Here is a 23,503-nt window from a genome sequence, read left to right on the forward strand (position 1 = left end):
AGCGTGTTTGTTTTTTTAACAAGAAGCATAAAAAGCACACAGGAGAATATACACATATTACAAGGCTTTTTCAATGTATGGACCTCTTTTACATCTTAACACATTAACTTTGCTCATTTGAATAGAGCACTTTCTTACTAATGTAGAGGTTATTGTATATAAACAGCACGTGTACATTTTTGATGCAACATAGTAAAAAAAATCACATTGCTCAGAGTCGTCCTTACTTTCCTGTAGTCTGTGTGACGTTTTATTTCGTCTCTCCCTGAATTACTAGATCAGCAATTTTTTTATACTTACCTTTCTAACGTACCATAACTGACAAACTAATGGGAATGATTAATTGGGCGGATAATGCAGTAAAAGCTGGGCTGTCTTTCTATGAAGATACTTCATGAATTTCTGTGTCACCGTTCGTGTTCAAGCTCTCAACGATGGAGCTATTGCTCTCTTTGATTGTGTGTGTGTGTCCTGTCAGAGTCCTCTTTTCCTGTCTGCTTCCTGTTCAGATCCAGGGGTGTGTTCCACTTCCTTCCTGCCCTGCTACAATCTCGGTCAGGCTTCCTCCATGTCTTCCAACGTAATGAAATCTACATTGTATGACTGTGTACGTTGGTGTGTATCTCTGTACCCAAGTGTGCATGAAACATGGGACTGCGTTGGCGTTGACGTGGAGGCACTCACGGAAGAGACAGTGCTTCTCTGCTGTGTTTTGATGTGATCCTCGCCCCGTGTACGTCAACACAGCCTGACACCTCTGAGGTCAGACACTGATAAGAAAAGACATGGTAACTTTCCCACACAGTGATGTCAGCGCTTGTGAAATTCTTGTCAGAAACCAGCCTGTCTCCATTCACTTTGAGTTTTTATAATTTCTCTTTGGTCCTCCCGCCCTCCTGCACCCATCATCACTCCCACCTGACCAGACTTTGTCTTTCATCAGCGATACCTGCCAGGATCCACATTGCTGGCTCACACTCTTACAGACATGCCACACAAAAGAAAAACAACAGCATAAAGAAAATCTTGGTTCTTGTTTACATGGTTAGCACTTCCATCATTGATGAAACATCAATTTTCTTGCTACACTGGAGGAATGTTCTTACTTCCCGTCTGGGTGCTGTTGTTTTGACCCTTGCTGACCTTATTATTGGCTGCTTGTTGTGCTGGCATTACAGCAGCCAGCTTAGTTTGCTGTTTTGTAATCGGGATAAAGAGAGAATACCTCTTGTTCACTGGATATCACCCAGTGAAGTGCATTGTTTAAGAGATAGGTTTAAAAGATGGATGGGCGGTTTTTCTAGATAAAAGCTTTGTGAAGAATAAACATCTAAAAACAAGCAAATGTCTGCAAACAGTTACAGGTTTCTCTGGAGGACATAAACCTGCAGCCTCGCACACATCAAGTAGAACATAAAAATAAGAGGCTACAGCCATGCTAGCACCTCTGAGAGACTGTGGGTTATGTGATGTTATGTGCTATATGCTAATGTCAGCATTCTAACATGCTCACAATGACAAAGTGACAATATTGCGATTAATTTACTAACTAACTAATTGGTTAATGGACTAATTATTGCAGCTCTGCTGAGAATATCTGAGGGTTTTTATTGAAGGCTGACAGTGAGGTGTGGTACAGAGAAACAGGATCAGACTCACATTTTTAAAACTCTGGTCAGTGTCACTGTATCTTGACCGTCTGGAGGGATCTCTGGCCTGTGTGAGGTCATGGGACTGTTTCTATGTGTGTATGTGGCTGTCATAGAAACCATTCGGGGGTGTCTGGTACGCCAACCTGTCTGCGGTAGAGTCCACTCCTGAACTCTCGAGAGGTACTTTGGGAAATATGCACAATCACACAGAGATAGCCGGTTAATGCAGGGCACGACTGATGCCACACATGCCACAGCTGATTGAGCAGCAGCAGCAGGCGTTCCTTTAAGGTTCACTGCTAGAAGTTTGCAAATATTCCTCACAAAATGGAAAATCCAGTGCAAAAAACCCAGACAGAAACAGGAAGATGTAAATTCAGCAGCAGGACGTCCTAAAAGCAGACGCTTTGCAAGCAACTAGCAGACAAAAACAGACACAATCGTCATGTGCTTTATTAGATGCAGACAAACTGCCATTCTTGACTCCTGTTGTAGATATTTTAATACATACATGATTTAAATAACAGTCTTTCTATGACAGTGTCAGTTTAGGCCCACAGAAAGTCTGACTTTTAGATAGATTTTAAGATGATTGCCCCTCCCCCCATACTGTGCTCAAAAAGTGCAGATTGCATCAACGCTCTAAATCAAACACCTCACAAACCCAAACGTGGTCCCTAAATATCACAGCCACTGCATGCCTCTTCAGTTTCCCTTCAAACAAAACAAATTGCACAACCCCACCTCAGAGAAAACGTCTCCTACACAGGCCACAAAACACAAAACCAGTCCCCTAAAGAAAGGCCTCTGTCTGGCTTTAAAGAGAAAACATAATCTGCCTTTAGAGAGAAAAGCACTTTTCAAGAAGCCAGTGTTTTTCAGCATTCACAGAAAATGGCGTGGAGAACATATTTTCCTCCTCCTTCCACAATTGTTTCCATGCTTCATATGTCTCAGCGGTAGGAGTGTCAGCGTGGGGAGATGCCTTGTCGTCATGGGGGAGAACGTTTGTAACTTGAACAATTTTATAAAGAAAAGTAGCAACGATTGTGTCAAGCCGCAGATATGATGATGAAAGAATGATGCAAAAAGCTTTGAAACTGACCAGAGAGCACAGAGCGCAGCAACATTAGGAGTCACTGTTTTGGAAGTGACTTGAGGGTCAACTATAACTGGGTTTGCTTCGGGGCAGGGGGCTGCGGAGCTGTATCGAGGGGGCCCTGTTTTCCATGTCTGCTGTTCGTACTCACAGTGTTTCTCTGCAGGCAGGCTGTCAGTATGTGGAGCAGCCATGAAGGGCCTTGACTCAGGGCTCTCTGTTTTTTTCACCAAGCTGACGAATTTGCTGGGGTTTGAGCCGTAGCATCTGTTGCTTTGAGGGGGCCTGCTATTTATCAAACTGAAGCTGAGTCTGTTGGGAGCCCAAAGGGAAAGAAACATGGCCTACTATATAGGTTACCCCCTCTCCCTCCTCCCACCCCCCCCCCCCACTGCTCTTACCCCCAGCTCTCTCTGTTACCTCGCTCAGACATGTTATTCAGAGCTGTGTTTGTGTGAAGGGAATAACTGGGGGAATAGAGGGGGGCTACTGAGGGAGGGAGGGGAAATAAGAAAGAGGGGATGTGGCCTACAGTATTTTCTACGACTCCCTATAGTGTCATAGTTAGATATAGGAGAAAATAAATTTCTTTGTGTGCGCGCTTGGCACTCGATATTGTTTTTCTCAAGACTCTTGAAATAGTTGAGGGCTGAAATGCAAATATGCCCACGGCTTTTCAGGAATCAACCAGCATGTTCTTAGAAAGCTCATTTAAAAGAAAAACCTGAAAGTTTGGTTTTGTCCAGGGAGCCCGAAGGCCCTCAAATACAGTCATGCTGTTTGTTTTCTTGTGTGTTTCAGCAAAGTAACGGACCCTTGTATAAAAAGACATGTCACGTTAGCCACCAACTGCAGTAGTTTCACACCTTTTTTTAACAGTCTAACGATCTGCTTACACACACACACACACACACACACACACACACACACACACACACACACACACACACACACACACACACACACACACACACACACACACACACACACACACATATGCCCCGTGCTGCCTCTCAGCGAGATGATAAATGCTTCAGCCGGCTGTCAGGTGAGCTGTGAATCCTGCGTAGACCACATTCCTCTTAACTGTCTCATTGACAAAAACAACAAGCAGGGAGATTGCTTCGAGGCAGCGATGAAAGGCAGCGGAGAAACAAATTGACAAAGGAGAGAGGGAAGGAGGGAAGGCGATAAATAGCAGCGGAGGACTAGAGGTAGAAGAGACGTAAACACCTTGACGGAAAAGACAGAATACATCCCAGAGGGTGGACAAGTTTGTGAGGTTACATATCTTATCCATCCATGCACACATACATGTTCGGTGTTTCCTCCGTATCTAATGACCTACTTCCACTTCCGCCGGTCACCTTTCTTTGCTTCTCTTTCTCTTTCTCCCATGCCCCACTTTCCTTTGTTTGCTTTGCCACTTTCTCCTCCTCTGCGTTTCTTTGACCTCTACTTTGTTCTCTCTGCCCGTCTTTCTCTCAGACTCTTCCCTCTCTCAAACCTCGGCTGTGACGTAACATGTTTTCTTGAAGGAGGTGCGCTCGGCTGCACACAGAGGCTCCATTTATACAAAATTGTTTTCTGCGCTTTACATCTTTTTACACAAGAACACCAATAGGTCACATGTCTCTCCCTCATCTGCCGGCCTGCCATAGCCAATAAGTTCTTTATTTATGTAAGATGACTCTTGTTATGGGTCTGCCACCCCAAAACATGCCTCCTGACACGCTACAGAAAATAGAGGAGAGAAAAAAAAGGCAGGGCTGTTGTTTTTTCCTCCATTAAAATCGGCTGAGATGAGCAAAGAATAGAAACTTATTTTTTATGTTTTTTTTTATTTTTAGCGAGCACACCCACAGTAGGCTGCAGGCTCTTCTTCTGCATACACATACAGACGCATGCACTCCTATCAAAACTTTCACGCTGAGAGGTAACAACTGGTCAACAGGATATGAAACCTTCCTTTCTGCTTTTTTTCTTCTCCTCTTCATGACAGAATTGACCTTCCCCCCAGTTTCTCCCTTAACTGCACTAAAACGCTCTCTCTGCCTTTTGCACGCGCGCCGGTGCTGTGTTTGTGGTTTAGCCGAGTTTGTTTAGTTGACTCTCTGAGCCTGTGGCGATCATTATAAACACCAGTGAAAGCAATACCCCTCGCTTGGGCAAACTGTGCGTGTCACTCGCCCCTGCCGTACATCTGGGTCTAGTAAACTTTCCATTTCTGCTCCGTAACTCCGTGCAGACTTGCAGATAATAAGTGTCCAGCTCATTTGCTTTATGGGTTATGGCATAGTCATTCCCATGTACTTGGTGAAAGGTGTTCTATATCGGAGACGGACACCACTCTGCTGTGTCTCAGTCACCCCACCCTACCCCCCTCCCCTCCCTCCTTACTGGTCTTAGTGGAAGGGAAGATGACCATCTGCTGCCCCAGTTGCCCAGTGACTGGACAACAGCCTTCCCTTATGGCACAGTTCCACTGTCCATTGTCTGCATGGGACTGTGTGTGTGTGTGTGTGTGTGTGTGTGTGTGTGTGTGTGTGTGTGTGTGTGTGTGTGTGTGTGTGTGTGTGCGTACATTGCATTTAACAAGTGTAGGAGAGATTGTGTACTTGCCTTTTATGTGTGCGTATTTAAGTTTCTCTTAATCTGTCTTTGTGTGTGTGCCTCTGTGCAGTTAATGTGTGTGCCTCAAGGAGAGCCAAGTATTGTGTGAAGCCTTCCTGTGGGAGTCCCGAAGAGAACGCACCCTCACACAGCAGGACGACCTCTGGTACGGTGTGAGCTGATTTGGCCTTAGAGTTGGGTTAGCGGAGGGTCAGAGATTTATAGGTTATAGGCCAAAAACTGCTCTGGTGCATCAAGAAAATAGATTTCCTCTCCAGACAGAGTATTGTTAGGGATCAAACGAGCTTCGTCATCAGCAATCATGAAGAAGTCGGGGAAGTGTGTGGAAAGTGGAGGCCTTTTACACAAAGTCTGAAAATTTCACACGAAAACTGACAAACATTCGCTTAAGACAATGAACGCTTCACATGTAGAGTATCCGGTGTGAGTCTGGTTTCATTGTTCATGTGACGAGTGAAATAAACTAGAACTAATCAGCAGCCAATCAGAGGCCATCTTTACCCTTTAAGTCCTCTTTGCTCTGTAGGTATAAAACGGGCTTTCTCTGCGGCATTTGGGGTCTCGGCAGGACGTGGACAGACAGACGGCACTCCAGGTGAACGCACGCTGCGAAGACGAGAGGAGGTTGTCGTGTTGGCTTTCTGTTCGTGTTTCGTTATACGAAAACCAAACTGAAACATCTGCTGCGGTTAACCACGCAGAGTCTGTTCCCAACAAGAGAAATATACATTACTGTATGTGAAAATATAATTCACCCACTCAGCAAATAGATCTTCATGTTACTCACCTCAGAAAGTTAGCACACTGTTCTTATTTTTTTCTCTCCTTTCTTCTACTGGTCTGTTTGGGTGTTTAACGTCGAGAACGGGAGTTGGTTTTTTTGATCACTTTCAGGCTGTATTAAGTTTGTGTGAAGTGAAACAAGGTTAATGTTGTTTGATATTTATCTCACCCTTTGTTTTCATTTTTGTCTTGTCTCTTATTCGTTCTCTTTCCTGTTGCATGCCCTCTCTCACTCACACACACACAAATACACACACAAACACATGCATGCATGCACGCGCACACACACACACACACACACACACACACACACACACACACACACACACACACACACACACACACACACACACACACACACACAGAGGTGATGGGGGACTGCACTGAGCTGAGTTACTCATTATCCCAGATGTAGTCCTGTCAGTTACCTCCCTGCTCTTCCACTGCTCCGCTTGGCAGGGGAACAGCAGCAATCTGAGAGCCATGCTCATGACGCTGGACTTTTCCTCCCAAATATTTAGAGGAGGAAAACAAGCTGGGAGCGTTCCTTTTTTTTTTTTTTTGCTTAGCAGAAAGAATCTTTTGAGCACATCCAGCCACAGTTTTGTCAATGGTGCTTAAAACTCAGACCACTTACCAGACACTCGTTTATAGGTGACAAAATTTACGAGGAGTTCTTTGAGTGATGCCAAGTGCCTGTGTGCTTCAAAATGTTGTTGAGCTCCACTTATTCATGTTTATTACCTTTTTTAAACCCTGAACTCTGCTTTTGTTGCATAAGAATACAGATTGAGCAAAAAACAGGCAGGTTGACAAATGCAGATTGTGGCTGAGCAGTGCTGCTCCGGTATATAGACGTGTGCGTGTTTGTGTGAGAAACCTGATAGAAATCTGATTTGGCAGAGCCATTATCCCCCTTAGACTTCAACAGTAGGCCTGCACCGTGCTGTGGCCGCCACTAATCCCATAATGGGCTGACTCCGCACTGAAGCCACACAAATACTCTTCTCTGGTGAAAAGTGTGACAGTGGGTTTGTTTCTGTTAATGCTCTCTGTATGTACTGTATGTGCTCTGCATTACAGTGTGTGCATTAGATGTGTGCAGTGTGTGTGTGTGTGAGTGTGTGTGTGTGTGTGAGTGCCTCCTCAGGTGAGTGGGCACAGATAGGTAATCTAGTGTACAGAGTCATCGATTTTCCCGCTGCGCAGGAAGTGGCTGGTTATTGATTCTCTGGGACAATGATGTCATTCCAGACGGTGCAGGGTGTTTACTTATCCATGATAAGGTACGAGGCGCTTTCTCTCCACACACTGGTCAAATAATCCTCGCTCTCTGTCCTCTTACCTTTTATCACTTTTCTCTCATCACTCTTTCCACCCCCCATCTTTTCATTCATCATGAATGCCCTCTTTAACCCCCCACATCCATTACCTGTGACATAATCACTGACGAGGGACTTATACTTTTATTGCCGTGGAAGTCTGTAAATTATGATGATGGTAATTACATTTCTTGTCAATTATGATGCACCCGAGTGTTGCCTGCTCTTGAGTAGAAATGTATGCATTTAAATTTAGATAACTTTTTTTTAAACATTTGCATCAAGTATTAAATGTGATGGTTTACTATGAAACAAATATGCTGCATCAAAGCTTCACTGTTGTTTGAGACAAACTTTTTTCATCTCTTTGTAGTTAAAACAGCTTCATCAAAAATCTGTACTGTACACACTTCACTTCACCATGACGTATTGTGACTTTCTTCCTTTTTTTCAACTATGGTGGATAAACACATTTAGTTTCTGAGGATGTTGACTCAGTTGAGCCACAGTGCCAATTTAGCTAAGTTAGCTAAACCATGTACTGTAACTACTTATCATCTCAATTTGTCATAGATTAATGATGTTCAATCAAGCATGAGACCAACGAGGGCAAAGCTAGACCTCCTAGCTGGGTTGAGGGGAAACTATTTTTTCAACATGGACCCTATTTTCCCACCATTTTGGATCTAAGAACATTATGGAAAGTAACATACAGAATAATACAACATTTTTCTTTACCTTTCACTTGATTTGGTCTCTTTTCTATTGTGTCTAACCAATTGTCACTCAAGAAGAGTCGAGCTGTTTCGAAATCAACTGAATACGCAGCCATGACTTTAAAAATCTGGCTTAATATCTGATTTTGACAACAACTCAACTCTCACGAGATTTCAGAATGAGACTTTCTTTCAGTGAGACTTGCTGAGACACAATAACAAACAGACCAAATCAAGTGAAAGGTAAAGAAAAATAATTTAATTCTCTGTGTGGTCCTTTCCATAATGTTGTCAGACATTTATAATAATAATCTGAACAAAAACAACAACAGGTTGTTTCCCTTTAATACAATGGTAATCTTTTTCACACTAGCAGTATGCAGTAGTTGACCTCAATGCTTGTTTTTAACTCTAAAACAAAAAAATATTGAAATGAAAATATAAATGAACTGACCTCAGACTTGAAAAGCAATGAGTTAACCTACTAATGTTATGTTATCGCCACAGTAATATAATCAGTGTGTGCTACACTGGACAGAAGCCATCTAATCTCCCAATTATATCTGACACTTGAAAGTTAGAGAGATATTTAAACTGGACTTGAGTCCACAGGGAAAATGATATGGGAGATTTTCAGGCGTTGGGTTTGTTCTTTTCTCTGTCCTGTGAGGCTGTAATAGATTAACCACAATGCAAATATGTCCAACACTACCTGTGGCATGAGACAGAGGACAACACACACATACACACGCACACACACTGCAGGCACACTTCTGTGAGGGTTAAGAGGTCCATGGGGAGTTTTCAAAACTCAACAACCATCATACAAATAAACCTAACACATGTATTTAACCATTAAAGATATAAACTCGACTACAATATTTCTAGATATGTAGACGGAATATTAATTTATAATTATAATCAATCATTACCATAAAATGATAAAGAACATTTAGAAAAGGTATCTTTTATCCATTAATGTCATGTTCGCAGCTAATAGTTCGAAAAGGCTGTTGTACTCAGATTTGATTACATCCTACACAGTTTGGGTTTTTAAAGCACCATATTTGAGACACATGAGTGATGACAGTTGTTTGGACATATTTTAGGCTCAGAATATAATGTGCCTATGTAAGCATTTTCCTCATTTCATTTCGGCCTTTCGTTTCTCCAGTGTTGATTTGCACAGTACAAACTCATGATCTCATGTCATGTGTTTTCATATTTGAGGAACTTGCTGGGTAAAGTCTTGAGAGGACAGCATGCATGTACATGCACTATGAATTTTTGTGTGTTTCCACTTGTCCCGCTGTGTTTAGCACACAATGAGTCTGCTGGCTCCACTGTGTATATTTTCTGTACCTCATCTTGGAAAGCTGTTTGAAGTTGAACTTGTGGTGCAAGAAAACTAAATGGGTCATTTTGGAGGGACAAAGATTAACAGAAGGACAAAGAGAGGGCTGTTGTTATACCTTTAATACAGCTATAATCTGTACAGTCTAGTAGTAGTCTAGTGGTTTAGTTGACTGATTCCTGTTAAAAATGGATTTTGGATATTGTGTAAATTTGTATTTTTGTAAAAAAGAGTTTGCCCAGGTGAGAAAAAAGTGTGTGTCTACACAGGAGGAACAGTGTTTTTCAGTCATCCATCTCAGACAGATACTTCAATCAGTACAGCTGTCCCCACAGGCCTTGTAACGTCTCACAGTTCACTCGTGTTATACATGCAAATTTTGTGCCATGTCATCTTGTAGATGTTGAGACTGCTGGTGGCTCTACAGTAAAAGTTGGGGAATCTTTCAGAGCCTGTGAGATCTATCCTCCGGGGACAATGAGTGTCTGGACAAAATTCATAGGAATCCGTCCGATAGTTGATATATTTCAGTCCAGACCAAAGTGGTGGATGAACCTGAGAGCCACTATCAAAAAACAGGTGGAAGCCATATTTCCTCACATGTTCAGAACAGTCACAGTCCCACCTTAATAACTGCCCTGATAATAATATGAACATGTATATATATGACATATAAATATGTCCCACAAATCACAATTGTAGGTAGTTATACGTTATTACGATATATGCAAATATAACTTAATGTAAAAGTTCAGTCATCTCATTATCTTATATAGAAGTCAGATGATTTTAAAGTCACCATTGGTAAATAGAAATAAATAGAATAGAAATAAAACCAATTTAGTCCATTTACAAATGCAGTAGAAATATTATTAAAATACCATATTTCTCTCTCTCACTCTCTCTTCTGTCTCTGCTCTGTAATGTCATACAAAGCATCAGCGACATAAAGTAATCTCTGAAAAGACTGGAAATATTGAGTCCGTGACGAAGAGTGAGGAGGACAGAGACCAAAGAGATTGAGTTTCCAGCCAATCAAACAGACATTTCATAAACGATTAAACATTAATGGGGCAGTCGCCGTGATGTTGCACTCAAATGAGTTTCTACCAGCCATTTTGTTCTGCCATTCAGTACCGAGGCCCATTGCCTATTAATGAAGTAATAGGACACGGCCAAAATGGTTCTGAGGGCAACAATTAGGCCATATCACTTCCTCCCCCCTTAAAGTGCGGCGGTATCACATCCCACGAGCAACTTGGCAATCAAAATAGAGCCTGGTGAAGGTTACAGATTGCGAGGATAGACAGTGGAAAAAGAGAAGGGCAGAAGTGAAACCCGCATGAGCAACAACAGAAGTGAAGATGAGTGCAATCGTGTCATAATCTTTGCTGTAGCGCTTATGATGTGTAACATCAGACTTTAACAGTGTCTGTTTTTGTCTGCTGTCTAAGCTGGTGAAGCTCACACTGGATCACTGCTATCAGGACTGTCAGCCTTTCTTGTTCTGTTTTATAAAACTAGTTCAGTGACTCCCTTGTTTTCTGCAGAGCAACTACATAGAAATGATAAAACTGATAAAACCCTCTTTGTTAGGCTCAACGGCTCGTCACACTTTCATGACCTTTGATTTAGTGGCTCACGTTTTGAACTTGGTATGAACTTGTTATTTGTTGTTTTGTTGTTTTTTTTTGTTTTTTTGAGTGAATCATCACCTTTCTGTATTCCCACAGAAATAGGTTAAGGGTCGGATCCTTTGTGCTGGTTTTTACAGTGCCCATTAAGAATTATAGGGTGATGATCGACAACATTTTGGCCAGGTTCCCAGTGAGATGACTCATTTTTGCTCAGTCAGCAGAGCAGAGGTCTTGAGAGAGAGACAGAGAGACACACAGAGAGAGATAGAGAGCGAGAGCGAGAGAGACGCACAGAGAGAGAGAGAGAGAGAGAGACGCACAGAGAGAGAGAGAGAGAGAAAGAGAGCGACAGGAAGAGAGCGAGAAACAGCTGTGCATGCCAGGAGGCACACAGCAGTGTCACATCGGAGGGGCTGTTTTCTTTGGGGTTGTTGGTGTCTCGATGCTGATATAAGGTCAGGTTTGTTAGTTCCGTGTTTCTGGACAACATGAGCGGAGATAAGCTTGCACTACTTTTCTTCAGTGAAACATTTGCTACAAAACTTTGCAGAACTTTTGGCAGCACCCTTCTAAACTCTCCCTGCCGCGTTATCTCCTGTGTTTCCCATCGGTAAACTCAATGAAGGAGGGGGAGTCAAAGCGCAGTAGGGGTTGGTTTATAGAAGAAGAGAGAATACAAAGAGAGGAGAGGAAAGGTGCAGCAAAATGGAGAGTTTCTCATTGATTTGTGGTTGCTGCCTGTGTCATATTGGGCTAAAGATAGCAGGGGAGGGTTTGGTATTTTTCAGTTTTTCTATGGGATCTTTTCTCTCGGAGCCTGTTGTATTGTGACAGCTGCCCTCTGCCTGTTAGAATAACATCCCCGGGAACTCACTCTTCCTCACGTGCACACAGGGGTTGCGGGCCAACGCCTTTTCTCTTGGATCCCAGCCCGCAGCACATAGATTATTTAGGGAATCGTGTATATGAATGTTTACGCCTGGCTGTATAAAGTCATAAAAGAGAAGTTGTCTTTTGTCCCAGATACCTCTTCCCCCCTCCATCGTTTCTTTTTTCCGTGTGTTCCCTGAAGTCTCTCCAGTTCCTCTGCATTTCATGGAATCCAGGGAACGCTGCTTCCTCCCAGTGTTGGTGTACGCTGGTCCTGGACCCACTGGTCTCGGGGGCACGCCTCTCCTCTCAGGAAAGCAGGCGTTGACGAGACCGCTCTACTCTGATAGCCTGCCAGAATACACACAGATCAGACAAGAGACGACTGGGAACAAAAGGAGAAGAAAAGGGACCAAGAGTTGCTCAAAGAGGGCCAAAAGGCGACTCTGGTCCAGTTAATTCCCACACTGATATGAGCTTTGCTCACAAGTCTGAAAATCAAATGAAAATGATGGTTAAAAAAACATCAAGTCTCATATCTGACTCAGAGCCATCAGCTTGTGATGGTTCTCACAAGCAGTTCCTCTGCTCTGTAACATAAGGGCCTGCTGGACAGGTAAGGGTTAACCCTCCAGTCGGCCGGGTAAATGCTCAGTGATAGATGAACAGGCTTGAACCTAAAGCAGTGTTTGTAGAGTGGGGAGGGGGACACCCCCTCTGAGTCTGCAGTTTTCTCTCTTTGGCTGTGTACGAGTTAAAAACTGTGCTCATATCTGTAGATGTGTAGTATTTAAAAGTATTGATTCAGTTGCATGCTGTTAAAAATCTGTTTACATGGAAAAAGAGTCGTGGTTGTTTTTCACAGAAGAGAGTTTCTGTTTGTGAGCCTCTGGGCTTAGCTGAACCATATGGTTTTGTGTTTGCTGTGAAGTTAGAAGACATTTGTATTACTTTTTTTTTTTGTCAAACTCAAACAAATAAAAATTACAAGTGGACAAACACAGCAGTAAACAGAATTACTCTCTATGAAACAGAACAGATTAAGTTGTTCAATGAGCTTCATACCTCGGCAGAACTTTTTTTTTCTGTTTTCCTTTTCTTTTTTCACAGAAACAAGAGAGGCAGAGAGAGAGGGCAGAGAAGATTGGTTCCTGTAACTGTGATCTGCCCTGTGATTGGTGGAAGCCTGTTGCTAGGCTTATGTCAGTGTTCGAGAGTTTTCTGCTTCCTTTCCTCTGCGCACTGATAGGTCAGGTTTGAACTGGTCTGGTGGACTTCTGCCACTTGTTGAACATCCCCACAGTTTTTGCGGTTCCCTCGCGTCTCACTGCCTGAGAAAACACAGCAGCCGCAGCGCTGAGACACATATGTGAAAAGTTTACGCCTGGCATGGCTTCCTCTCTAAGTTTTTTAATCTTATTAACTTTTATCATCCTCTTTATTGGCTTAAGGCTGTTGTTAATACTGCTCCTCACTCGTAAAGGAAAAACAACTGTTGCTGTGAGCATTTGAGAAAGTATATGCCATACTTTTTTACTTATAAAAAGTTTAGTGAACTAATTCTTGACAGTAGACAGTTAGATCCTAATGAAACAATTGACTTTAAAGCTGGAGATGTAATGAATCTGTCATTTCAGCGTAACATAATTTCCTCATAACTCTTGTGCGTCTGGTAGGGGCAGTATCTGTTTACTCGTGCACTCGTGCACAACAGCCCTTTAAATTGTCAGTGCAAAGTCACTAGTTTCATTTTCTGTGGCAGGTATTTTCACACTTTGTTTAGATACTATCTTTTGAGTATGAAACACTCACACCGACAACATGAATAGTTTGTAGTTTACTCATTCAAATCATGGAAAGTCTGGTCAGATACTGGTTTTTACATTGTTATTCCCTGCTTCCTCTTCCATAAAACCTGTATGTACTGATGCTCACATGTGCAAAGCTTGCATTATTTGTCTATGACAGCAGGTACAACTTTAACATTCATATTTTCTTTAAAGATTCACAGTTTCAGGTGTGTTTGATCAGATTTAGTTTAAGAAGCTCGTTTCTATTCTTCAGTGTGTGTGACTTCTGTAAATGCATTTATCTAACACTTAAAACTTCATGTGGAAACAGTGTTTGATTAACTATGTATGAGCACAATGTGTCCACTGTTCGGGCCTTTCTCTCAACACATCACTATCACACTGTTAAAACAAATTTTAGATGATACTTGTCGTTTCCAGGAGTCTTTCCCTCCGTCATAACTAATCTTCTTCATGTTGTTCTAACCTCTGTAAGCCAACCGTCCGTCACACGCACGCACACACACACACACACACACACACACACACACACACACACACACACACACACACACACACACACACACACACACACACACACACACACACACACACACACACACAGTACTCACACATTCACATACAGTCTCATCTCCAGGGTGGCTTAATGGTTAAAGCGGTCATCCCAAACTTAGGTTCATCCTCCACAACAGCTACATGTCTCAATGCATTCATGTGTAAGTTTAAATAAGTAAGTAGCAGAAACCCTGACATGCTCATTGATTGAATTGTGTTCACAAAAAGCATGTCTGAAATGTGTCCCGTGAACTTTAAGAACGCCATTCAAAACATACCATGTGTGATGCCACGTAACTCAACTGAGACACTTGCAGATGAAGGTGTCGAACGTTTCCAGAGAAACCTGCAGTGTGTTGGTTTATGTCACAATGTGATCTTAAGCAAGGTCTCACAGATGGTAATACAAGCCACACATAACAATACAAAGTCTAAAGTCTAATATTCTGTTGTGCCCAACTGTGTGAACACAACAGACATAAAACCAAGTGTTCAACATGCTCACTGAAAGATGTTTAGTTTTACAGCAAAAAGTAATTCATTGTCTACTTAATAGCTTTTTCTGGAGCAAATATAATACTACGTGGATGTTTTCATGAGATGTCTGTCCATTATGCATGCTACTTATAAATCCATGTGACTTGTGTACAACATCTGGTTTGCATGTGTATAATTCAGCTCTGGTAAGCAGCTACTAACATGTAACAAGGTAAGATAATCTCGGTCACTCTGGGAAGGAGCATTTACGCCTGAATCACTGAAAGACACACACAGACACTCCTGATGTGAGTACAGTCAAGCTCCACAGAGCAGTCAGTGCGTGCACTCTGACAATAGTGTTTGGCCCCAGTCCGCGAGGCCGGACCCCCGAGCCTAAGCGCTTTTATGTGAAAAGGTTTGGTGTGTCATAAGCCCTAACGCTGACCAACCTCTTCTGCAGCTTTGCTGAGCCATGGGGCTCCCGGCAGCTCTGGGAGTGCTGACTCCAGCCCTGGGAACATGTTTACTGCTGCCCTGCACCCCACCCTGTGGCATCAGTAGAGGGACCGGGTAGGGGTGGGGTGGGGGTGTGGGGGTTTGGCGGTTGGCTCGATCCACACAATGAACCTGCTGAATACTGTGCTATCTAGCTATCAGTGCTGGGGACTTGCAGTCGGTTGCCAAACTGGTCCGGGAAGGCTCTTGATCGAAGTGCACAGGGGCAGACTTGCCCTTTGTTGGCTCCCCTGATTACACCAAATTTAACTTGTTTATCTGTTTTTTGTTAGGTATCCCTTCACAGTTCATCACTTCATAGACTCAGAAGTTGTTGCTGTGAGGATGAACTGAAACAAGGATAGTTGTTTCCGTTTCAAAACAATCAAAACTATTGCACCGTTTTATCCTTATAAAAAGAAATCTAAAAAAACACCAGTCTTCTCTGTTTCACTGGGTAAAAACATGTCATTTCTGAAATCTCACACAGAAACCTGACACACAGATGTTCTCATGTGTCTGTGCATGAACAGGCCAACATGGGGATGCTTTTCTGATGTGGTAGCTGACAGTCTACAGAGGAAATAAACACTTGACTTGCATTTGTCGCTACAAGAAGACTGTATCTGCTGTTTCAGAACTTTAAAAGACATGTTGAACATTTCTAGCACAGCTCCATTCCACTATCGACACATCTGAATGTGGATGTTATACTGTAACCAAATTCTGCAGTACATGAAGTTGTTTTTAAGACATTTCATCTGAAATAATTATGAGTAATTATTGACTTTCAAACTACCACGGTGTGATAAACCAGTTATACACTGTCCCAGCGAGCATGTTATTGTCAAGCTGGGATAAACACAGCCATAAGAGCTGCCTTCCTTATCTTTGCTTCCTCCTGGCTTTTAAAGGAGTCTGTCAGCCGGGGCTGATTGGTGGAGGAATGACATTATCTGTGGTCTGATAGGCTGCGGTGCAAAACCACTAACTGAATGGCTGTTGTTGTTGCAGTAGGTCTTACAGCTATCCATCTCACTGTGCGCTGATGCTGATCTTTGCACAGCAGACCTCTACCTTCTTCTGCAGCTCAACGAGGAGAACAGGGGCTCAAGCCCCCCCCCCCCACCCAATGCAGCAAGAAGCAAATAGTGAGACTTGCTGCTGCACGCTAGAGCTAGCTTTAGGTTGTTGTTGTTTTCACTGGATGCACATTACGCAGATTGACACACAGATAGCACTCATGCTTTTTTTTTTTTTACCAACCGTGGTAGAGGAAACTATTTCTTGTATTCTTATCACTCCATATTAAATGATTGATTTAAGTATTGATTGGGCTGATTGCAGAGGCAAATCAAACAGCAATCACCTTGAATTGATCGCTGTCATTGTTTAGCATACAGAGCGCGATGCATAACAGTAAATTCAATCATGATAAATGGTAGCAGGGAACAAAAGAAAGGAAAGAGAAGTGATGATGTTTTCCTTAAGGGGGATTGTTCTTTCAGCTCACGTTTAGGACCCTCCTCTCCTCACGGTTAGCGCCGCCCCCGCGTGCTCCTCCCCCCACCATTGGCTGCGGGAGGCTGTTTTCGACACCTGATTGGCTGCTAGCCGCGTCAATCAAGCGAGGCTCGTCTTATTTACCGAATGTATGAGCGAGAGAGGACGGTATTCTGCTGTAGGGCTGCAACAGCTGACTACTGAGCACTTTACCCAGTGCCTCAAGGAACAAAGAGAAGAGGAAACAGCCATCCAGCATACGTTTTAAATGTTTTATTCCCCTAAAATAGTTAATGTACAGCGAGGACACGAGATGAGGCACGCTGTCGCACCAGCTGAAAACGTGGAAAATAATTCTTTCGCAGTGACAAACCTGTTAAAGATATGTACCCATTGTGAACGGCTAAGCAAAAAGGTAAGCGAAAGAAAGAGAAAAAGCTTCAGTAGGCAACTAACACTCGCTGAAAATGCACGAACGTTTAAGATTTCAGTCTGCTGTTTGAGGTTTTAAAATCGTGTGACATTATTGAAGTTTTCGGGCGACCTTTTTTCCTTTGAGTAAATAAGCTGCAGTGCAGTCTTTTGTCCGGACTTGTTTACGACAGAGAGGAGTTTGTGGTCATCGGGCAAGAAAACGTCTCTGCGTTTTATTCCTTTCTTTATTTTCAGTTTCAAAGAAGTCGACATGTTAGTCACATTTAAAGGCATGTTTTTTAACACGGTGTCATTTTTGAATAATTTACATTTCGTGGTCATTCATTCATTGTGTGCTGCGGGACAGCAGAGAGCCTCAGTGTCCGCTAGCAGACATGTCTCAACAAGCAGCTCAAAGTTACAGGACAACGTAGAGTCAATGTCAAGTTTTCTATTGTTTTTTATTTTGCTTGATGGCAAATAGTCGCCCTGTCTTTGTGTGTTTGCTTTACTCTTGAACTGTGACAGTGAGTTTAATCATGGGATAATGTAAAAGTTAATTACAGTTGAGAAAAGCATAAGCAGCATTTGTGTTTTTCTTATTTTTTCCCCTTCTTTTTTTGTCTTAGCTAATAAGAATCAGTCAGGTTTAATATCAGTCAGACAAAGCGACTCTGGTTTCTTTACACTGGTGATGCAATGAAGTGACATTAGAGATGAGAAGTGATGATCGAAAGGTGACGGTGCCAGAAGTCTCTCTGTTTTCCTGTCGTATTAAAAGTGCGTGTTTTTCTTTTTCTCCCTTTCTGTCTTGCAGGACTTGGGTGTAAGAATCCCAAGACCCCTAGGTAACGGACCAAGCAGATTTATCCCTGAAAAAGAGGTATGACACAGACTGCAATCCTACTACACATTTAAAACTTTAATCTCTTTTTAAAAATATGAAGTTTATTTATTTTTGACTCATTTTTTTTGTTAGATTCTTCACGTCAGTAAAGTGGACGCCAGGACACAGTCGATATTTGAGGATGCATTTGCAGCCCTCGGTCGACTTGACAACATTTCCCTGGTGATGGGCTTCCACCCGCAGTACCTGGAGGGTTTTCTGCGAACGCAGCACTACCTGCTGCAGATGGATGGACCCCTGTCTTTGCACTACCGACACTACATCGGCATCATGGTACAGTCGTGTTCATCCTCCGTGAATTCAAATCAAATCCATTTCTTCATTTCATGTCAAGTTCCGAAGTATCAGACGATTAACTTTTTTCCCCTCTGATCCTGCAGGCGGCAGCTAGACACCAGTGCTCCTACTTGGTCAACCTGCATGTAAACGACTTCCTCCAGGTGGGAGGAGATCCGAAGTGGCTCAACGGCCTGGACAAAGCCCCGCAGAAGCTGCAGCAGCTTGGCGAGCTCAACAAAATCTTGGCCCACAGACCGTGGCTCCTCACCAAGGAACACATCGAGGTGAGAAGACGGGCATGATCTAGAGGGTGGATGTGGACATTAAGTCTTATGTAACAGGCTGAGATCATGGGTCGGGCTGCAGCTGTGTAACTTGGAAGGTGTAGTGAAGCAGAGCTGAAGGGTGATGGGGGGCTAGGGCTTGAAAACAAAAGGAGACAAATTGGATTAGAAGGGTGAAAACACGTTTTCCCACCTCCTTAAAGGTCACCGATATTGAAGTCATTATTTGGCTTCTCTTAGCACGACTCTAATGTTTTTTTCATTATTTTGTTTCCAGTGCCTTCTGAAGGCTGAGGAACACAGCTGGTCACTGGCGGAGCTCATTCACGCTGTGGTCCTCCTCACACACTACCACTCCCTCGCATCCTTCACCTTCGGTTGCGGCATCATGCCCGAGATCCACTGCGATGGCGGACACACTTTTAGACCTCCCTCCCTCAGCCAGTACTGCGTCTGTGACATCGCCAACGGCAACGGTCACGCTTATCACCACGATGATCCACTTGGCGACCATGTGAGTGGTAAAAAACGGAGTGTGTGGAGAGAGATGAAAGTGAGGGTTTTCTTAGCAGCATGTGAAACTTAATTCCAGGCAGCAGGAATAATCCTAAAATGCCAAGAAACTGGTAGCAGCTGAGCGAAGATGTCTCATATTCCTCTTTTGGCTGATGGAGATTAAACCACAAAACAGGGATTTGAGCTTATGTATGAATCCCTTTCCTAACTGCGGATGTGCTATGTTGATTCACAGGAGATGTGTGGCGAGGTGGAGGTGCTGATGGAGCGCATGAAGCAGCTGCAGGAGTGCCGTGATGACGAAGAGGCAAGCCAAGAGGAGATGGCCACTCGCTTTGAGAGGGAGAAGACGGAGAGCATGCTGGTGGTCACAGCAGAGGACGAGGAGTGTGTCCCCTCCAGAGACATCTCCCGTCACTTTGAGGACCCCAGTTACGGCTACAAAGACTTCTCCAGGAGGGGGGAGCACGTGCCCACCTTCAGAGTACAGGTAGAGATCACAGACAGTCTGTGAAGTGAGTTATACAGTGAGGATGGTCATTCATTCGCTGTTTTTAATTTGTCCAGGACTACAGCTGGGAGGACCACGGCTTCTCTCTGGTCAATAGACTGTATCCTGACGTCGGTCAGATGCTGGATGAGAAGTTTCAAATGGCCTACAACCTGACCTACAACACCATGGCAACACACAAGGATGTGGACACCAGCATGCTGCGCAGGGCCATCTGGAACTACATCCACTGCATGTTCGGCATCAGGTCAGTCGCTGGATATTGTAACTTGTGTTCTGTACTCAATCAGCATCGTGTCATCTGATGTTCCTAACATTGATTTTCCTTGCGTTCTTCAGGTATGATGACTATGATTATGGAGAGATAAACCAGCTGCTGGACCGTAGCTTTAAAATCTATATCAAGACCATGGTGTGTAGTCCTGAGAAGACCACCAAACGAATGTATGAGAGTTTCTGGAGGCAGTTTCAGCACTCCGAGAAGGTGGGATCCTGAGCTAAAGTAGTTATTTTGTGAATTGGTTAATTAATGTCTGACATTTAATGACAATTTTTTTTGTCTCTCTTGTGTCCTGCAGGTCCATGTTAATCTGCTTCTTATGGAAGCGCGAATGCAGGCAGAACTGTTATACGCTCTGAGAGCGATCACCCGCTACATGACATGAAGTGCTTTTGGCGTTTTTTATATAGTTGTCTTTTTACTGTCAGTGTTGTTGATCATTATGGGACACTTCAAGAAAAAACTAATCAAAGGGGGGGAATTCAACAAAAATGTGGAAGAGATGTGAAAAGCCTTGCTTTCTGATAATGCTTGTCCTGGTGTTGGATGGATGTTGAGGAGAACAAAACGAAAGCAAGAAAGAAAAAAAAGAGAAAGAAATAACTGTTGAAGAAAAGTCATCTCAAACAAGTGGATGCATAAACTCAGTTCGAGTTGCCTGCAGTGCCAAAACTGACCAAGAGGGGGCAGCCTGGAGCAAACCCCTGCTTTCCTGAAAGGGGTTTGTGCGTGGTCAGAGCACTGACACCGGAGGCATCCAGGACGACGTTTCAGTATTCCAGCGTGCAACACATCAGTTGTCAATCTCTTCTGCCTCCTGGTAGAGTGAAGACCCATAAAAAAAAAATCCCCAGAAAGCTGTGCAGCAAGAAACACTGCACTTTTATTCTGTCGTCACTGATTGTTTAGTTTCTTTAATATCTTTTTATTTCATTTTGTATCAAGAGAAGTGGATGTCGTTGTCGATGTGGTTGCTGTTAGCGGTAACTGGAGATGGAAGCATTATTTTGGGCTGTGTTTTTACGTGTGCCTGAACTATCCAGCACAGTGTGCATACGTGCTGACGCTGCTGCTCCCATATTGTATTCAGCGGGGTCATATTGATCCCCAAATCACCCTCCCAACCCCATTGTAACCCCTTAAACCCCTATCCATTAGAAATCCACTGCATTACTGCCCCCCCCTCCTTCTTGTCCTGTATTCCTCTACCCCAATCCCAAATCTCAAATGTCAATGTAAGCTAATCCAAGGAGTGTGTGAAAACCAGAGGCGTGGAAAGAAACTCAAAGAACACTGAGCCGTTTTGAGTTTGACTGTACATGTGTGGATGAGTCTGTTGTGTTCATGATGACTGAGAAGTGGATGTTTGCGTGTGTTTCACAGAAATGATGGGGGAAAAAAAGTACGTCTTTGAATTTCATGTGTCAAAAAAAAAAAAGATAGCGAGGCACTTTGAAGGAAATACTTCTTGCTTCTGCTGTAGCTTTGTTATTGTGAGATAACTGTTTATCATTTGTTAATGATGTCGTTATTTTTCTGGTAATGGGAAAAAAGAAAAAAAAGCTAATCAAAAAGAAAGTTAGAAACCAGGTTTTCCAGGAGGGATTTGCTTCCGGTTGCCCTAACCACACCTATCTTGTCTTCCGCTTATCCCAGCTGCCTGGTGGCCCTAACACTTTCGAAGCTTTGGATTGTGAATTTTACCAGTAAATGAATACCTCTTCTGTTTTCTCTATAAAACATATAAGAAGTGCTCTTTGGTGAGCAGAGACTTTCTGGGCTGCCGTGTTCCCATTGCTAGGGGACCGTGCTGGCCTGAACAGGGCCGACTGAGGTCGATTAGCTGTCGAACGCAAAAGGTTGTAGCTGTGCTTATTTCCCTGCTGGGGAAGTCTAACCAGTGCAAAAGCAGCTTTTTTTAACAGAGGTGTGAATCCTCTGCTGTTTTTTTGTTTTTGTTTGTTTTTTTGTTTACTAAAACGAGTAAAGTACTGCATTCTTCTGAGGGTGGATTGAGAGAATTGGACAGATGAATGAGTGAGGTGGAGGAGGGTGATGATGATTAAGGAATGGTACATTTGGAAGTGGTTTGAGAGGAAGTGGAGGTATTTTTTTCAAACTTCTGACTGATGTCAGTTACTGACACTTTTTATATGAAAATATATGAAAAAGATTGAAAAAAAATAAACTATGATATTGAATTGTTGTGTATCATTGTAGTTTTCTCCTAAACAGTTTGATTTCATTGCTTCATCAAAGAGATTGTATGAGTCATGGAAAGGCCTACACAATTCAGGAAACAAACACTCACAGCACAATCAGTGTCAGTATCGGTTCACTTCAATTGTTCAGTCGCACAAGTATAAGAAATTTAACAGTCCATGCTAAATAGAAAGCATATTTAAATGCTGTTATGCAAACAATGACTCATGAAAAGACATGGGGTGCTATTCTTAACACCTTACGTTCCAAAGTACACTCAGCTCTTTGAGGCTGACGTCAACATGAAGCTGAACTCAGGGGAATAGTTCAGTCTGTCATCAGTATGGTCCAGGGACTCGTGAATTTTATTTTACTGTAATAAGCTTGAGAACTGCGTGACTCACTGGGAACCAGGTTAATGGTCCCTGTTCCTGTGGTGCGGTCAAGGTCAAGGTTTCTCCTTCTTGGGATCAAACTTTGCTGTTGACCAACATTTGGATTGAGATAAGGGGGATTCAGAGTAAGACACCTTACCTTTCTTACTTGATTGCCTCCAATTCACACCTCAGTGGAAAAAATCACTCACTTCCCTGAAGAGTCTGTTAATCTGTCTGAACTTCAGGGTTGTTTCCCCGTCATGGCCACAGAGGCCTGTCTGTCAACACACAATCACCAGCAGAGACTCAATGTTATCCCTTCACATTTCTATGGCTTTCCCTGACAATTTATTATGATTTAACTATTCATTTATGAAATAGGAAACCTTTGTTAAGCAACTTCGATATCAACCAGCCAACTGTCTTTCATATCAACCTGAGAAATTATTTGTGGAGAACAATGTTTGTTATCAGCTTGGGCTAATGAGTTGTTATGGGGTTTTTGAAACATTGGCTTGTCTTGTGGTTGGTCACTATGGTGCGGAAGCTGGGGGAACTGACACCAGGGGTTTTTACATTAAGTGCCGTTTCTGATTTGTTTCGATGTAATAACGATGTGATTTTGAAATGCTGTACTTTAGGCTATTTGGTGTAACTTGTAAGCACTGCCTGGCCCCATATCTGTGTAACAATAAAAAGGCTTTGAGAAGCAAAATGTTTCCACGCTTTCTTGTGCTGTGCTTTATTATGTACAAGTTCCAATGTGACACAATCCAGACAATAAAAGATTGGCTTATGAGGTACATTCCAGGTTAGTAATCA

At 43.0% G+C, this 23,503-nt stretch overlaps 1 protein-coding gene across 2 annotated transcripts in view; it reads left to right on the plus strand.

The window, feature by feature from the left end:
* Nucleotides 1-23,400, plus strand: part of sesn1 (sestrin 1) — a 55,208-nt gene extending 31,808 nt beyond the window's left edge. The window contains exons 1-9 of one of the 2 annotated variants that reach the window (XM_062436773.1): nucleotides 17,079-17,326; nucleotides 18,143-18,208; nucleotides 18,305-18,505; nucleotides 18,613-18,795; nucleotides 19,073-19,309; nucleotides 19,547-19,801; nucleotides 19,879-20,069; nucleotides 20,162-20,306; nucleotides 20,401-23,400. In XM_062436773.1, the coding sequence (XP_062292757.1) occupies nucleotides 17,180-17,326; nucleotides 18,143-18,208; nucleotides 18,305-18,505; nucleotides 18,613-18,795; nucleotides 19,073-19,309; nucleotides 19,547-19,801; nucleotides 19,879-20,069; nucleotides 20,162-20,306; nucleotides 20,401-20,487 (1,512 nt within the window). In that variant the 5' untranslated portion in view covers nucleotides 17,079-17,179 and the 3' untranslated portion in view covers nucleotides 20,488-23,400. Of the gene's footprint in view, nucleotides 1-17,078; nucleotides 17,327-18,142; nucleotides 18,209-18,304; nucleotides 18,506-18,612; nucleotides 18,796-19,072; nucleotides 19,310-19,546; nucleotides 19,802-19,878; nucleotides 20,070-20,161; nucleotides 20,307-20,400 lie in introns of those variants that run through there. The other variant, XM_062436772.1, reaches the window with a different exon arrangement.
* Nucleotides 23,401-23,503: the final 103 nt, after the last annotated feature.

The sequence above is a fragment of the Scomber scombrus genome, chromosome 17 (genome assembly GCF_963691925.1).
Source record: "Scomber scombrus chromosome 17, fScoSco1.1, whole genome shotgun sequence".
Classification (NCBI taxonomy): Eukaryota; Metazoa; Chordata; class Actinopteri; order Scombriformes; family Scombridae; genus Scomber; species Scomber scombrus.